The 18,186-nt window shown below is 48.0% G+C and overlaps 1 protein-coding gene and 1 pseudogene across 20 annotated transcripts in view; both read left to right on the forward strand.

The window, feature by feature from the left end:
- The window catches only part of PCNT (pericentrin), a 106,801-nt gene extending 95,027 nt beyond the window's left edge, over nt 1-11,774 (forward strand). For 15 of the 20 annotated variants that reach the window (XM_069566749.1, XM_069566759.1, XM_069566861.1 and 12 more), the window contains 6 exons: nt 4,635-4,733; nt 5,605-5,837; nt 7,392-7,468; nt 8,387-8,516; nt 10,170-10,297; nt 10,748-11,774. In XM_069566749.1, the coding sequence (XP_069422850.1) occupies nt 4,635-4,733; nt 5,605-5,837; nt 7,392-7,468; nt 8,387-8,516; nt 10,170-10,297; nt 10,748-10,791 (711 nt within the window). In that variant the 3' untranslated portion in view covers nt 10,792-11,774. The remainder of the gene's footprint in view (nt 1-4,634; nt 4,734-5,604; nt 5,838-7,391; nt 7,469-8,386; nt 8,517-10,169; nt 10,298-10,747) is intronic. The other 5 variants (XM_069566845.1, XM_069566852.1, XM_069566889.1 and 2 more) reach the window with 1 other exon arrangement.
- Nucleotides 11,775-16,177: 4,403 nt separating this feature from the next.
- LOC138427751 (ATP synthase membrane subunit K, mitochondrial pseudogene) lies at nt 16,178-16,930 on the forward strand (annotated as a pseudogene).
- The last annotated feature ends 1,256 nt before the right edge of the window (nt 16,931-18,186 follow it).

The following is an 18,186-nucleotide window of genomic DNA, read 5'->3' on the forward strand; positions in this document are numbered from 1 at the left end:
ACGTCGAGGCTTTATGTTGTCACCCTGCTTATTTGCATGCAGAGTACATCATGCAAAATACCGGGCTGGATGAAGCACAAGCTGGAATCAAGATTGCAGGGAGAAATATCAATAACTTCAGATATGCAGATGATACCACCCTTATGGCAGAAAGTGAAGAGGAACTAAAGAGCCTCTTGATGAAAATGAAAGAGGAGAGTGAAAAAGCTGGCTTAAAACTCAACATTCAGAAAATTAAGATCATGGCATCTGGTCCCATCACTTCATGGCAAAAAGATGGAGAAACAACGGAAACAGTGAGAGACTTTACTTTCAGTTCAATCGCTCAGTCGTGTCCGACTCTTTGTGACCCCATGAATTGCAGCACGCCAGACCTCCCTGTTCATCACCAACTCCCAGAGTTCATGCAAACTCATGTCCATTGAGTCAGTGATGCCATCCAGCCATCTCATCCTCTGTCGTCCCCTTCTCCTCCTGCCCCCAATCCCTCCCAGCATCAGGGTCTTTTCCAATGAGTCAAGTCTTCACATCAGGTGGCCAAAGTATTGGAGTTTCAGCTTCAGCATCAGTCTTTCCAATGAACACCCAGGACTGATCTCCTTTAGAATGGACTGGTTGGATCTCCTTGCATGGGGGACTCCAAAGTCACTGCAGATAGTGACTGCAGCCATGAAATTAAAAGATGCTTGTTCTTTGGAAGAAAAACTATGACCAACCTAGACAGTATATTGAAAAGCAGAGACATTATTTTGCCAACAAAGGTCCATCTAGTCCAAGCTGTGGTTTTTCCTGTAGTATGTATGGATGTGAGAGTTGGACCATAAAGAAAGCTGAGTGCTAAAGAATTGATGCTTTTGAACTGTGGTGTTGGAGAAGACTCTTGAGAGTCCCTCGGATTGCAAGGAGATCCAACCAGTCAATCCTAAATGGCCACCTGATGTGAAGAACTGACTCATTGGAAAAGACCCTGGTGCTGGGGAAGATTGAAGGCAGGAGGAGAAGGGGATAACAGAGGATGAGAGGGTTGGATGGCATCACTGACTCGATGGACATAAGTTTGAGCAAGCTCCATGAGTTGGTGATGGACAGGGAAGCCTGGTGCGTGCCATGGGGTCACAAAGAGTTGGACACAACTGAGCGACTGGACTGAACTGACTGATATCATGGCCAGGTGGTGGAATGCTCCATTTGTTTCCTCTTTTTCAAATGACTTGGTTAGGCTAGTTCCTCTGTTCTTCCATATAAGTTTTAGAATCTTGCTGGTTGTTTTGACTGGTATTGCATTCTGTACATCAATGTGGGAAGAATTAGAAAGGTAAATGGTACATCCACTTTGGAAAACAGCCGAGAAGTTCCTCGAAACAGATGAGGCTGCTGTCTTCTTGCCTCTAGGGCTTCCCTCAGGAGAAATGAAAATACAAATATGTCCACATGGAAACTTGTGCACAAGCTTTCTTATTGCCATTATTCATCCTTCCAAATGTGGGAATAATCCAAAAGCTCATTAATTTATAAATGTGTGAGTAAAATGTGGTATATCAGTAAATGGGGGCTTCCCTGGTAGCCCACTGATTAAAAAATCCAGCTGTAATGCAGGAGACCCTGGTTCGATTCCTGGGTTGGGAAGATTCCCTAAAGAAGGGATTGGCTACCCACTCCAGTATTCTTGGGCTTCTGTGGTGGCTCGGATGGTAAAGAATCTGCCTGCAGTGCAGGAGACCTGGGTTTGATCCCTGGGTTGGGAAGATCCCCTGGAAGAGGGCATGGCAACCCATTTCAGTATTCTTGCCTGGAGAATCCCCATGGACAGAGGAGCCTAGCGGGCTGCAGTCCATGGGGTCGCAAAGAGTTGGACACAACTGAGCAACTAAGGACAGCACACAACACATATCTATAAATGGAGTATTATTTGGCAATAAATAGGAATAAAGGACTGGTGAGTGCTACAGTGTGGGTAAGCTTTGAAACATTATGAAAGGTGAAAGAAGCCAGTTCCCAGAGATGACAATAATGTGTAGGCTCCATTGGTATGAAATGCCCAGAACAGACAGTCGCAGGGGCAGGATCGTAGGCTGTTAGTTGCTGGAGGGAGGCAGTGGGGAGTGAGTGCTGAGGGCACACGGCTCTGAGTGATGAAACTGGGAAGCAGAGATGGTTGCACAACCTGAGGAATATACCAGAGCCAGTTCAGTTTCACACTTTGCATGCTAAGTCGCTTCAGTCATGTCTCTTTGTGACCCCATGGACTGTATCCCGACAGGCTCCTCTGTCCATGGGATTCTCCAGGCAAGAATACTGGAGTGGGTGGCCATGCCTCGTCCAGAGCATCTTCCCAACCTGGGGATCGGACCTGTGTCTCTTAGATCTCTTGCATTGGCAGCTGGGTTCTTTACCGCTAGCGCCAGTTCAGTTTCTCCCTTTAAAAGGGTAAATTTTATATTTTATGAATTATGAAGCAAATTTTTTATTAAACATTTGGGCAGAATTGACATCTGTAACTGTACTTGAACTGTCTTGAACCTTCCCGTCTGTGTACTTTCATGTCCGTGCATTCAGGTCTTTTAAAATTCTTTTCCTAAATGTGTTGTAGCCATCAGCCTGCAGATCCTGTACACACTAGGGCAGGTTTTTATGTAAAGAGCTCATTTTCAGCAGGCTGTTGTACATGGCACTTTTCAGGCTTTCTGTTTTCCGGGTGTTCGTGGCTGGTGTGTAGAAGCGTGACTGATGTTCACAGACCCGCCTCATGTCCTACAGTCTTCCAAGCCTTACTTTTTGGGCCCAGGAGCCTCTCTGTCGGATCTTCTACCTGGGCGATCTTGCCATATGCGCATGGGGGCTGTTACCTTCTTTCTTCTTGGCATGGCTGTGATTTCCTGTCCTTGCCCCCTGCCAGGCTGGAGAGGACACCCAGCCCCATCCCATCCCAGGTGGAGCCTGCTTTCCCGTGGAGGACGATGCCCTGGGTCAGTTTGAAGAGGCTCCTTCCAGTTCCTGGTTTGCTGGGACTTTTGCCATGAGTGGATGTCCGACTCTGTCGTGCTTTTTCTTCTCCTGTTGGTGGGATGGTTTGGTCTTGTTCAGTCTCTTAATATGGTGAAGTCCATTGACTGTTGAGTGTGGACTCTCTCCTTATTCCAGGAAAACCCGACCAGGTCACGATGTATTTTTCTCTCCATGTGCTGCTGCGTCTGTTTGCTTACATGTTGTGCGTTTCTGTGTCTGATTTCAGGAGGGATATTAATCTGGACAGGTTTTTTGTTGTCTCTGGTTTGGGCCTTATTAACGAGCTGGGACATTCTCCCTCCTCTTGTTTCTGGAAGAGAGTATGCAGAGCTGGTGGTTTTTTCTTCTTTAAATGTTGGTTAAATGCACCGTCTGTGCCTAGTGTCTTCTCTTTAGGAAGGTTTTAATGATGTGCATGCTTATTTCTGGTGCTGCCGGGCAGAGTGTCCTGTCGAGGCTGGGCAAGTCCTGGCGGCGTGGAGTCTTTCAGTTCTGTCCGGTTCCACTCTGTTGGTGTGAAGCTCTGTGGAAGGCAGAGCCCTCTGTGCTTGTGATGTGGGGCCCACCCACAAGCAGACCCACGGCTCTGCTTCTTGGCAGGAGGGGTTATAAGGCAAGGGCTGCCGTGGGCAGAGTGCCTGGCTCTCTGCCCCTCTGGCTACTGCTCGGAGTGTGTTGTGAGGCTTCTTATTCAGAGCACCCTGGGTGGACTAAAGGCATGGTCTCCTGGGATGCTTTTGTCTCTCCTGTGGAAGTTAGCCAATCAGGAAATTAAAGGAATGAGTGAGTCAGAGGTGGCTGGGGGCAAACTGACATGGGCGTCTCCTTCCTGTCAAGGTGGCCTCTGTCCCTGAAGTGTCTCCTTCCAGGGAGGCCAGGTTGTGTTAGAACCTTGAGCGTGGTCTCTGCCTTCTGCCCAGCAAGGAGGTGGCACAGCTCAGCACCCGCCTCCTCCTGGTACTGCCCTGCATGGTGGGCCATGGCCAGGCTGCCTTGAAGGCCACTGATCATATGACCCTGGGCAACAGGCAGCTCCTGGTTGTCTGTTGTGGGTGGCAGCCTTGACCCTCCCTGCACGGTCCTCCTTCTGTTTATGTGTCCCCTCTGGAGCTGCGGGGTGCTTGGCACAGCAAGGTGTCAGGCCGTGCTGCCAATATGGGATCCCATCTTCACGATGTCCCCTCTTCACGGCATGGCCCCTGAGGTGTCCAGGGTGTGTGGTTCCACAGGACTGGAACAGAGCCAACTGTCTGCATCTGCTGGGAGTTGGCCTTTCCAGGGAGGATGAGAGTATCTAGTAGGCTTAAAGCTTTGAATTCTCAAATGTTGAGGGTTTGTTAAATAAAGATGTACCTTTTGTGCAATCATACTTCAGTAAATGGTGGGTCATAACCACCTCTGAGTGTTAATGGTCTGTTAATAATCACGTAACAGTTTGGGCACCACTGACAAGAGGCTGAAGTGGGACCCAGGTGGCCGGCACCTGCCCCAGCCCCGCCGTGTCCAGAGGGCATGTGTGGGGGATGGCTTGGGGCTGGGAGCAGTCCCCACTGTGCTGTCAGACACTTTTTTCGAGATGCTCTGCCGGGAGAATGACTGTGTAGACACACCATCTGTGGTCCTTGCAGAGGTCAGACAGGTCTGCCTGGAAGCAGGACAAGACGGTCTCACCAGGCTCAGCACGACACCCAGACCCAGCACTGGATGCCGGTGCCTGCAGTGCCAAGGTGAGCGCGAGCCCGCGGGCAGTGTTAAGTGTGGGGACGCCATCTCCTGGCCGCTTCTGACTTGTTCATGTTTTTAGGCACGTTTTAAGTTCACGACAGCATTGAAGGGAAATTACGGAGATTTCCCACCCCCAGCCCCCAAACACTATCCACTTCCCCGAGATGGAGCATGTGTTGCAGTTGATAGACCCACGTTGTCATCACGTGGGGGCCACTCTTGGGGCTATACTTGCTGTGGGTTTGATGAGTATAAGACCACATGTGTAAGACAACATGTATTCCCCACGCCAGTGTCATGCGGAGTGTTCTTACCGCTTTACAGAGCCTCCAGGCTCCACCTGTGGTGCCTCTTAAGATCCTGGGTTGGGGTGAAACCCCTGATGCCTTGAATCTCAGGGCATCGTGTCTGCAGCCTGAGAAAACCCTTGGCCTGCAGTTCACGCAGCATTTCTGACCATGAGGCCCAAGTGGGCCTCTTGAGGGAAGCCCCGTCAGGATAGGATGCCGACTTCTGCCTGTGACCTCAGGATTCCCGCAGCCTCCCCTCCCTGGATGCCTGCGGGCCTGGGAGCGGAGCTCCACCTGCCCCTAGTCTGGCCCATGCTCGGTGGTTGATTCCTGGGGCCCTTGGGCTCCTCCAGTGCTGGCAAAGCAACATCTGCTCTGCGTTTTGTCTGATAAACCAGATGGAACTCTGAACAGCAAGGTTGGTTCTGGTCACAGATGTCATGGGAGCCAACCCCTGTGATAATTTCTGAGGAGGAGGAAGTCTGGTTCTTCTAAAGCACCTGGTGCAACAGCTCTGCTGTGGAGACTTCTGAGGAGGATGTCTTTGTCCTGTGACCAAGTTTCACTGTTTTTTTCCTTTTAGATGGAAAAGTTGTACCTGCGTTATTTGAGAGCAGAGAGCTTTAGAAAAGCCCTGATTTATCAGAAGAAGTACCTTCTGCTGCTCATCGGTGGCTTCCAGGACTCTGAACAGGAAACCCTGTCCATGATCGCCCACTTGGGGGTGTTCCCTTCCAAAGCAGACAAGAAGGCAGCGGAGTCCCGCCCCTTCACCAGGTTCCGCACGGCCGTCAGGGTGGTGATCGCCGTCCTAAGGTACTGCCTGTCTGCTGGTGTGAGGTCCTTCGGTCTTTTAAACTCTACAGTTATTTCCTCGTTTAAGATGAATGACATTTGAGGCCTTAAAATGTAAACGGCCTTTATCTTCTGGAAACCACGCTGTGCAGAGCTACACCTTCTGAGACAGAAGGGTATAAGGCTGCCTTTTTATTATAAAACTAAGCCTTCCTCTTAACGGGGCTCTTGTGACAACAGTCTGATCATGGTTAAAACTGTATTTTGCTTCTTTGCATTTCAGTTTCTTATATTTTAGTCAAATCTGTGTTACATGAAGGTCGACATGTGCACAGGAAGACATGCCCTCCCCCTGCCCCCAGGTGGCATGTTCCAGCCCTCTCTGTAGACAAGCTCTGAGCCTGCGCTGTGGGCAGGGGGTGCCCCTGCCTCTGAGTGTCCACCTGCCTGGCCCTGCCCAGCCTCCAGTGTGTGTGCAGGAGGCACTTTTGGAGTGAGGTGGACTCCCTGGTGTGACGACAAGAAATTTTGACTGTTTCACAATTAACAGTGATGAAAATCTATTTCATTTTATAATTTTAATATCTGCTCTATCTCTAAAAACGTCTGTTCTACTAAGAACTGTACATCTGTGTCTGCTCTGTGTTGCCCACGGAGGTGCCTCTTCCAGGCCATACTCACCTGTCAGCAAGAACAGGTGCCACGGGGTGAGCGGGGCACCCTGGCTCTTTCCTGGACTGTATGCGAAGGTCAGGGGGTCCCAAGGCCCTCGAGATGCAGCGCCCCAGCCGGTTCAGCTGCACACCTACTGGGAGCCCCCCATGGGGGTGGGCACTTCCCTCTGCGTTCTTCTGAGGGCAGACCGTCCACCCACCTGACTGTCACTCTGAAACCCATCTGTCCTGTAGTTTTGGAGAGCCTACCCTGGGCCAGGAAGAAGGTCACATGTGGGTGGGGGTGGCCAGATGGTCCGTCTTCCGGTCAGTACACAGCGGTGCTTCGCAGCCTTGGGACCCAGCAGCGGCAGTGCTGTCGGGGCGTTGCCAGGGGTCATCGAGGAGAAGGGTCTCGGGGCCCCCACACCGCTTCACCTCTGGTCCCCATGAATGGAGCGATGCATAGAGAGCAAGAGGCCATCGAGCCAGACAGACCTCAAGCTGGCGGGGCTGGGAACTGAGAGCGGGGCTGGGAGCACAGGGCGGGGTGGGGCTGTGATTGGAAGGGCTGGGAGTGGGGCGGGGCCTGGGAAGGTGAGGGCGACTGCCTGGGTGGGGCTGGGGGGCGGGGCTGTGATTGGAGGGGCGGGGTGGGGCCTGTGGAGGTACTGCCAGGGTGGGGGCTGTGCTCGCACTACAGGGTCTGCTGCTGCTAAGTCACGTCAGTCGTGTCGGACTCTGTGCGACCCCATAGACGGCAGCCCACCAGGCTCCCATCCCTGGGATTCTCCAGGCAAGAGTACTGGGGTGGGGTGCCATTGCCTTCTCCGACTACAGGGTCTGGTCAGGGCTAAATGTTCTTGGTTATTTACACCCCGACTTTGCTCTGGTTTTCAGTGTTTTTTTTCCTTTTTTGTAGGTTACGCTTTTTGGTTAAGAAGTGGCAACAAGTAGATGGCAGAGGAGCCCTAGCCCCAGGCCAAGCGCTGTGCCCAGGTACCTCTGACCCCACATGTTTCAGTATCGGGGTTCCTTCTCAGTGCCAGGTGGGAAGACACAAAGCATAGTGAGAAACCAGCGACTCAGCCAGTACACTTGTCAGGAGGTACAGGGATTTTGAAGGAAAATGGTTTTTATTTGGGCAACAAACACAGGTTTGTATAGTTAATATCTATGAAGAAAGCAGTTCAGAGGAGCATAGCAATGACTGAAGGATACAGAAATGCTGAATGTATTGACTGATAGTTTATTTTCAATAAAAAGTCTTTCTATTCCTTAAATGGAGTGAAGTTCTACTTCACTCAGGGAGCGTGGCTGCGTCCTTTGTTTCAGTCCCGTCCAGTCTGCAGTTGTCCGCTACCATATCTGACCAGCCAGGCCCGGGTGTAGCCAAGCCACCTGGGCCATCTGCAGTGGTCAGCGCCCTACACGGCCACTGGGCTTCCCTAGTGGTGCCCATCAGCTTAGACTTCCACGTGTGAATCCTCACATCTTGAAGTCAGATGGCTTCAAGGTTCTTCAGGAGGTTTCCCCACACCCCCTGCCTCTGATGAACCTGATGGCCTCCAGGGTTTCTGCGTCTCTCACTCCTCAGAGCTGGGTGCAAGAGATCCACCTCAGGCCACTCAGCACCCTCCTCTCTCCATTGGGGTGCTGAGCCCTCCTCCAGGATACTGCCCACCCAGATGCAGATGATCAGGGTCTGCCTTTGCAGGAGCAAAACGCAGGTGCTCAAAACTCAGTTTCCTTCTTGAGGTTTTTTAATACAGTTCTTATAATGAATACTTTTTAAATGTCTAGAAATTGTCATGCAGGCTCTTAAAAGCTTGTAAATTTTAAATTTTGGTGGATGAGCCTTTACTAAAATGCATTTTTTTCTCTTTCCCTAATCCCTTTGTTGTTAAATATTCCTAGGGGAAGGATTCCTGGTACCACGGCGGCAGCAGTCTCCACCTGTCACCCGTGAATCCCCACCCACCCGGGATGTGTCTTCCAGCCAGCCCAGGGACCCTGTGTCAAAAGCATCCCCACGCAGGAGGGAAAGGTGAGTGGAGGAGCCTCAGCTGCTTTTCCACTACGGGGTCCTAGCTGTCGGCAGCGGCAAGTCTGCAGAGAATGGGGCCTTGCACAGAAGTGTTCCGGGGCAGATTTGTGTGGGTGCCCGGGTCCGCCTCCAGTGGAAGGGCCCCCGGGCACGTGAACCCCCACACACATGCACACACTCATTCACACACATGGAAGGGTTTGGTGTTAGCTTTACTTAATCTCTTTTCTTTGGGATTTGGGGGTTTTGCATATGTAATATGTCTTTATACTTATGACTTACTTGGCAAGTGAGATGTTGGAGTGATAATGTTAAACATCTGTAAGTTATTTGGGGGAATAGGGTTTTCAATTAGGCTGTGTAGTTAAATGGTAGAGTATAATCCCGTTTACAAATTCAAGTGAGGAAAGGTTTCCCTGGTGGCTGGGGTGGTGGGAGCTGTGATTCTGTGAGACTGTGAAGTGCTGCAGCTGTGGGGTCACATGCGCGGCCTTGATCATCTTCATGATTTGCACCCCAGTTTCCTGACCATGAGATTTCTCAGCCAAGCGCTGCATGTGAGAGAGATGTGATTTCCATTTCCACTTCAGATTGACACATAAGTAGTAATAATCGTATCCAAATGCTCAAGTATGATTTAACAAGTCATTTATTTCATTCTTTTGCCTTTGAACCTACCCATGAAGTGGGTAGAAAAGCTCAGTTTGTATCTGTGGTGTTGGACCTGCACTGGGGCCGGGCAGGTGTGTCATCTGCTTTCTCTGCGAGTGCTTTCCTGGGACTCGGAAAGGAGCTCTCAGAGCAAACACGTCCACCTCTGCCCCCAGCTAGCAGGATGAAACATGTTTGCTGTCTCACTTCATGGCCTCTGGTTGGTGATGACGCCTCCATTTGAACTGTGTGTTAAGAGTGTGACAATCTTGGGCATAACTGCCCTGACCGGAGGAGCCAGGCCCACAAGTACGGGCAGCCTGCTGTGCTAGAGGCTGTGTTTCTGCTCATGTGTGTCTCGGCTGAGCATATCCTACCAGTGCATGTAGTCCCTCCGAGAAATGTGTTTTGAAAGTCATGGCCCCAGAGTGAGGCAGAGCATACAGACACGTGAGCCTGTGAGGACCCAAAAGCCTGGTTCTGTTCGAGGAGGGCAGGGACTCTCAGTACGGCTGTGGCCCCCCTGGGCCCAGGCTGGTGCTCCTCTGAAAGAATAAGTGGTGGCCAAGGCCTCTTGTGTGTGGATGGTGCTCGGGTGAGTAAGATGCTCGCTGCCCTGGGAGCAGCAGTGGGCCGTGACATGGTCACTGGAGGTCAGGAGGAAAGGCAGCCACATGAGGGATGCTGGGCTGAACCAGGTGGAATGCTAGGTAGAAACTTGTGTGTGAAGATTTATTGAATTAAATAATACATAATAATACACAATAGCTTTTAGTCATCTTATACTTGGAGACCTTGTAAAAAAGTTAGTTTCTAAAGGACAGTGTAGCACTGTTTTTAAAGCCATACTTTCCCTTTGTGGTGAAGAAACGATGGGAAGATAACATCATTTACCCCGTTTCCCACTAGTGTGCAGTCCTGGTGCCACTGCCTGTCACACCCCTGCATTCTGTCTGCTGAGTTGACTTCTTTTTTGTCCCTTGGTTGTTTGTGTGTTTGAAGATCCAGTCCACCCTCAAATCCCAGATCAGAAAGATCCCTGACTGCTTCTCAAGATCCAGAACATTCCTTGACAGAGTATATTCACCACTTAGAAATGATCCAGCAAAGACTGGGAGGCATGCCACCAGGTAACCCAAGTCCTGTCTTCCCCCGTGACCCGAGAGATTCGGGAGCGGTCAGTCGTGGAGGTGGTTGGGATGCAGCCTGGTCAGCCTTGTCAGTATCTGTCCTGCTGACCAGCCGTCGCTGAAGTACCAGGAGGAGGGTTGGTAGAAGTACCAGTGCAGGCACCTGAGGGCTGGGGCGGGGTGAAGGGCACACCACGTGGGGGTTGCGGGCTCAAGCATCAGATGGGCCTCCGGGCCTTCGTCTCACACGGCCATCACGCCGTGTTCACAGGGTGTCGTCTGTTCAGTTTCTCATCCCTCATAGTTTAAACTACTGTGCCTCTTGGTTGCTGTTTCTGTTTTCACCAAAAATCAGATTAATGCAATGGAAGTGTTTGGAAATTGTGAAATTCCTCTTAAAAGACGTGAAGCCTTCTAACAGATTGCTTCCTCATTTCTCTTTGTGTTCAGAGTCCACTTCAAAGAAGTCCTGCTGCCAGAAGATTAAACAGTGAATAAAGTCCTGTGACAATTTTGAGGAAGACATTTGATTTTCAGAGGGGAGCTTGTGCTGTGGCATGCTGAGTGCCAGCCCCGTGTCATCCGTTAAGTGTTCTCACCCTTACATTTTGCTGTGAAGCCAAATGGGGTATTTTCTTTGTAATTCAGCACATTTTAGCTTCTCATCTTGATGAGGTAGCCCCTTGGTTTCAGTCATGCCTGCATGCCTACCTCCACAGAGGATAAGCAGAGGATGACTTTCTGTTTATTTTCTTAAAGTGTACAGCTGGAAACTTGGTTTAAAACAAAAACATTAAAAAAAAAAAAAAGAGCCCTGATGTACTTGTGAATAGTCCTGTGTTTTGTTGTTTCGTTTATCCAGTTCACTTTTATCACTGGCAAAAAAATAAAAGTTAGAATTTTTTTTATAAACTCCTGTCAGTCAAAAAAACTCTGAAAGCCCTGGTAAGACAAATAGCCATGTGCCTGTTGACTCACCTTGCTTGGGCTCTTATTTTATTTTTGTCAGACGTATTTATTTCTCACGATTAGGATCTTCTTTATGTTTTACTCGTGCTCACCTGTACCTGGTAGTGATGTCCAGCCAAGTGTCCTTTACCCAAACAGCCACTGTAAAGGCATATGTACAAGTATCTCAGTGTGTTTCTAGGACCTTTGAACGTGATGTTTATTCTGCTGGGCTTGGTTTCAATATACAGCTTCTTCTAAGCCACTGCTTATCTGTCTTTGGGATGGGTTTTTCTCTGTCTGCAGCTTGGGTGCGTTTGCTGCCGCTTGGCCAGTATGCCGTAGGTCACTGTTCTACAGCCATCCTACCTTTTCCAGTCAGTCCTCATTCTTCGTGTGATGTTGCTGAAGCCGAAATCTTGACCGGCTCCAGGCGCAGGAATCCAAGAAATGGCCTTTCACTCTCAACGTCCAGAAGAATGACAGTTGAAATTTATGATCAAATACTGAATAAATAAATATCCATGTACATCAGTGTTAAGCTAACGAGGGAGGGACTGGGCTCATAACCACCATCACACCAACTTGTTACCATGGGGGTTGATAATTGAAAAGAACACAGGTCACACCTGCTGATGAGGGAAATTCTTCATAGTAAAGCACCAGCTTATTAATATAGAGGGAGCGATAGATACAGTTAGAAAACCTCCAGTTCTGCCCTAAAATAATCAGTTCACATTAAGTTCATCAGAAGATCCTAAAACCAAGGGGAGGTTCCCCTTCATGGTGCAGGGGCCAAGGAGTGTCCACTGTGACCCCAGGGCACAGTCTCCTGCAAGGCAGATGTCACGTGGGAAGTAGGAGGGATGTCCAGAGTAGCAGTAAGGTAGAAAGGGCAGTGCCCTGCATCCACACATCTTCCTTCCATCACATGGGCTGGGTTTTCTGGGCCTCACTTAGCTGGTTGGGTGACAAGCACTGTACTTCCTAAAAGATCTGAGCCCTCAACAGTCTTGTTTCTAGAGGACTTCCTTTCTTACACAGTCAAACCTGAAAGTACTGAGTACAGGAGGTGTCCCTGGAGATACCAAGTTACAGGTACAGGTTTCACTGTGCTCGTACTGTGCCAGCCCCCAGGCTTCCCCTCAGTGACCGGGTCGCTTACACCAGCCGATGCAGGAACCCCCACCCCTGCTGGTTCAGAGGGACCACTGTCACCAGCACAGCAGAGCCCATGGATGGAGCAGAGTCACGGATAGAAAGCAGTTACTCCCCCAGGGTTGTCTGACAGCAGTAAGAGGGGCACGTCCCACCTTCTGTGGCCCCAGGCTGATATATTCGGCTGCGGGAGAAATGGCCATAAGTGGGTCGGCAGAAGGGAGGCCTTCCCAGTAAGCTGAGCTGCACCTGGGTGACATCAAGGAATCCCGGGGTCATGAGCCTAGCATGTACTTTTGCTGTAAGAAGAGTTTTCTGTCAGAAGCAGTGATGGTGAGCAAGGAATTTGGGAAGTCCCTAGAGGATTCCCAGCAGAAACAGCAGGTTCATCTGCAGAACAGGAGAGGACCGGGCACAGGGACTCGCAGCAGACATTCCATGGGAACCCTAGAGAGCTGTTGCCATAACTCTCACCTTCTCAACCTGCTTGCATCATCTTGTTCACCGCCACCTCTCCATCACCACCCAAATGTCCTGCAGTACAGTTCTGACACTACCTGGGGTCAGCATAGAGTCCCCAGGCAGCCCACACTTCTGCCTGGCCAGCTATAAGCTTGCCTGAGCATCAGACCTGCAGGTCTTTGTCCAGGTCTCACTCAAACCCAACAGCCTCTGGCTTTCTCAGTCAGTAGGCTGGAGCAGCAGCCAAGATGTGGTCACAGAAAGGTCCACATGCACCAAGCCTGGGCCTCTCTTAGTTGTGGGCTCTGCAGGGTGTCTTTGACTATTTGTCTTTCATTCTGGAACGGAAACCGTGATAGTCCACAGACCACAGATGTTTCAAAGAATTTAGCTCTCACCATCTAAGGCATCTAGGGTACTACTTCCTACTCACTAGGACCAATTATTATGATATGATGATATATAAGCAAAGACCCTAAGGTAAGGCAGAGAAGTTGTCCCTGCCCACTGAGGAAGAATGACAAGGGAACTTCACGGTAAAAGCTTTCATGATTGCACCTGGGACATGCCATCACCTCTGGACCCCATCAAAATTGTATCCCCAAAGAGCTAGAGAAGTACAAGCAATAAAACTAGATGTAAACAGCAGCCTTCCACTGAAAACCAGAAACAGTATGGTCTCAGCTCAGGTTGCTATGACAAAATATAAACTGGGCGGTGTATAACCAATGGAACTTTGTCTCAGAGTTCTGGAGGCTTAAAGTTCAAGATCAGGGTGCTGACAGGGTGGGTTCTGGTGAGGGCCCCTTCTGAGTTGGAGACAGCTGACTATTCCTCGTGTCATCACATGATGGAAAGCACAGTGGGGAGCGAGTGCTCTCATGACCCTTGTAAAGGCACTAACCCTGTCCTGAGGGCTCCACCTCACAGCCTCATCTGCCCCCCAGAGCTTCTACCTCCCGCTGCCATCCCACTGTGGGTAGGATTTCATCATAGGAGGCTTGTCCATCACCAGTGCACAGAGCTGGCCTGAACAGACCCTGGAGGCATACATGAATGACTCAGCAGGTGGTCAGACTCGTGGTGCTGAATCTTCCTCCTACCTCATGTCTCCTCTACAGGCTGTATCTGTGGTTTCAGGGTACATTCCCTGTGACCAGCTGGCAGAACAGGAGGAAGCACAGGTTTGTTCTGCAGATGGATCTGCAAGAGTGCTAGCCTCAACCAAAAGTAGACAGTTGTCACACATATCCAGCTTGGGGCTGTGGAAGATTTCCTATCAGCCAACTTTGGATGGTGCATTGTGGTCCATTGTGTATAGAAAGAGCACTGACCTGAGTTCCTGATTGATAAGTTTTCCCTGAGTAGTTGATTGTCCAGCTGGTTAACACTTGACAGAGAAAAGATTGCCAAGTGGTACCAAGGATGTCTACAAGGCAGTAAGGAGACCTGCCTCCCACAAGACCCACTGTGGAAGTGCAGAAGGTGGACAAGATGACTTGCCTGGGGGTGTCACTCAGCTTCTTTCTTCAAGTGGCAGCAACCAGACCTCTTACCAAGGCCTCCTGGCTTCTTCCTGGCATTCTTCTCAATGCTTGAACTGCCAACAGCAGAGGCCAATGCTGAGCCCTTCATGTGGTGAGCTGGTTCCCGCCATCACGGAGGAGGCAGTGATTGGTTCCACCAGGAACAGACACAGTTCAAGTGTGGCTTCGGCTCCCCTGTCTGCAGTACATCTGCTGACACCACTATCTATGGACCTGGAGATGTTTTACTCGTTGCTGTAGTTCTACATGACGCTGCCCCTTAGAAGCAAGCATACTTTAAAGCAATGAAAGTGCAGGATGAACTCGCACATAGACTCCACTGGTCTAACATGTTGTAGGCGGTCACCAAGAAGACATGACTGCTGGTTGACCTGTGAGTTGGCCCTGGGCTGTCAGAGTTGTGCATTCCGCTTGCCTTCTCCACACTAGAAGCTGCCCCAAGGGCACAGCTGGGAGAGAGCAAGGTGGTGGTGAGACCATATGAAGGTGTGCATGACTGAACCTAGTTCAGGCCTCCATATAAGCTCTTAACATTCTGGTGGATGCACCTAATACCAAAACCAGACAAAGATGCCACACACAAAAAAGAAAACTACAGGCCAATATCACTGATGAACATAGATACAAAAATCCTCAACAAAATTCTAGCAAACAGAATCAAACAACATATTAAAAAGATCATACACCATGACCAAGTGGGCTTTATCCCAGGGATGCAAGGATTCTTCAATAGTTTCAAATCAACCAATGTGATATACCACATTAACAAACTGAAAGATAAAAACCATATGATTATCTCAATAGATGCAGAGAAAGCCTTTGACAAAATTCAACATCCATTTATGATAAAAAAAAAAAACCCTCCAGAAAGCAGGCATAGAAGGAACATACCCCAACATAATAAAAGCCATATATGATAAACCCACAGCAAACATTATCCTCAATGGTGAAAAATTGAAAGCATTTCCCCTAAAGTCAGGAACAAGACAAGGGTGCCCACTCTCACCACTATTATTCAAGATAGTTTTGGAAGTTTTAGCCACAGCAATCAGAGAAGAAAAAGGAATAAAAGGAATCCAGATTGGAAAAGAAGAAGTAAAATCCTCACTGTTTGAAGATGATGTGATCCTCTATGTAGAAAACCCTAAAGACACTACCAGAAAATTACTAGAGCTAATCAATGAATATAGCAAAGTTTCAAGATATAAAATTAACACACAGAAATCCCTTGCATTTCTATATACTAGCAATAAGAAAACAGAGAAATTAAGGAAACAATTCCATTCACCATTGCAATGAAAAGAATAAAATACTTAGGAATAAATCTACCTAAAGAAACAAAAGACATATATAGAAAACTATAAAACACTGATGAAAGAAATCAAAGATGACACAGATAGATGGAGAAATATACCATGTTCATGCATCAGAAGAATCAATATAGTGAAAATGAGTATACTACCCAAAGTAATCTATAGATTCAATGCAATCCCTATCAAGCTACCAATGGTATTTTTCACAGAACTAGAACAAATAACTTCACAATTTGTATGGAAATACAAAAAACCTCAAATAGCCAAAGCAATCTTGAGAAGAACAGAACTGGAGGAATCAACCTGCCTGACTTCAGACTATACTACAAAGCTACAGTCATCAAGACAATATGGTACTGGCACAAAGACGGAAATACAGATCAATGGAACAAAATAGCCCAGAGATAAATCCACACACCTATGGACCCCTTGTCTTTGACAAAGGAGGCAAGAATATACAATGGAGAAAAGACAAATCTCTTTAACAAGTGGTTCAGGGAAAACTGGTCAACCACTTGTAAAAGAATGAAACTAGAACACTTTCTAACACCATACACAAAACTAAACTCAAAATGAATTAAAGATCTAAATGTAAAACCAGAAGCCATAAAACTCCTAGAGGAAAACATAGGCAAAACTCTCTGACATAAATCACAGCAGGATCCTCCATGACTCACTTCTCAGAGTAATGGAAATGAAAGTAAAAGTAAACAAATGGGACCTAATTAAACTTAAAAGCTTTTGCACAATGAAGGAAACTATAAGCAAGTTGAAAAGACAGCCTTCAGAATGGGGGAAAATAATAGCAAATGAAGCAACTGATAAGAATAAATCTCAAGGGTAGGATCGAGGGGCAGCAGCATATGGTGAAGGACATAGGCCGTAGAGTTTGAACCCTTTGAAAGATTGAAATCATGGCAGGTCCAGAAGCTGATGCCCAGTTCCATTTCACTGGTATCAAAAAATATTTTAACTCTTACACTCTCACAGGGAGAATGAATTGTGTGCTGGCCACATACGGAAGTATTGCTTTGATAGTCTTATACTTCAAGTTAAGGTCTAAAAAAACTCCAGCTGTGAAAGAAACATAAACAGATTCTGAACTGTACATTATCTGTTAAGTTCCCATGCCTGAAGAAGCTAATGTCAACTTACCATGTGATACTCAATTTGTACAATAAATTATGAACCTGGAAAAAAATAAATCTCAAAAATATACAAGCAACTTCTGCAGCTAAATTCCAGAAAAATAAATGACCCAATCAAAACATGGGCCAAAGAACTAAACAGACATTTCTCCAATGAAGACATACAGATGGCTAACAAACACATAAAAAGATGCTCAATACCACTTATTATCAGAGAAATGCAAATCAAAACCACAATGAGGTACCATCTCATGCTGGTCAGAATGGCTGTTATCAAAAAGTCTACAAGCAATAAATGCTGGAGAGGGTGCAGAGAAAAGGGAACCCTCTTACACTGTTGGGAATGCAAACTAGTACAGCCACTATGGAGAACAGCGTGGAGACTCCTTAAAAAACTGGAAATAGAACCGCCATACGACCCAGCAATCCCACTGCTGGGCATACACATCGAGGAAACCAGGATTGAAAGAGACACGTGTACCCCAATGTTCACCGCAGCACTGTTTACAATATCCAGGACATGGAAGCAACCTAGATGTCTACTGGCATATGAATGGATAAGGAAATTGTGATACATATACACAATGGCATATTACTAAGCTATAAAAAAGAATGCATTTGAGTCAGTTCTAATGAGGTGGATGAAACTGGAGCCAATTAATACAGTGTGAAGTAAGCCAGAAAGAGAAACATCAATACAGAAAATTAATGCATATATATGGAATTTAGAAAAATGGTAACAATGATCCTATATGCCAGGCAGCAAAAGAAAGACAGATGTAAAGGACTCTGTGGGAAAAGGCAAGGATGGGATGATTTGAGAGAATAGCATTGAAACATGTATATTACCATATGTAAAATAGATGACCAGTGCAAGTTGAATGCATGAAGCAGGGCATTCAACGGCAGTAGTCTGGGAGAACTCAGGGATGGGGTGGGGAGGGAGATGGGAGGAGAGTTCACACTGAGGGGACACAGGGGCACCTGTGGCTGATTCATGTTGATGTATGGCAAAACCACCACAATGTTGTAATTATCCTCCAATTAAAATAAATTAATTAATTTTTGAAAGTTAAAGACTCTGGTGGATGCAGAGAGTTATCTTCTGGCCACCCAAGACAAACCTCATCAGTTCCCTGCTTATCAAACCTGCTGCCTGCAGACCTGGAGGGTCTGCCCCTTTCTTAGATCTCTCCTTGCCCTCATGTACAGGGACTAGTTTACGAACCAGCATTACAGATCCCATCGCTGGAAGCAGTTGCCTGGGCTGAAGAATGGAATGGCTAGGTGAAGGCTTGCTTTCAGCACCAGCT

Source organism: Ovis canadensis, chromosome 1, assembly GCF_042477335.2.
Source record: "Ovis canadensis isolate MfBH-ARS-UI-01 breed Bighorn chromosome 1, ARS-UI_OviCan_v2, whole genome shotgun sequence".
In the NCBI taxonomy this organism is placed as follows: domain Eukaryota; kingdom Metazoa; phylum Chordata; class Mammalia; order Artiodactyla; family Bovidae; genus Ovis; species Ovis canadensis.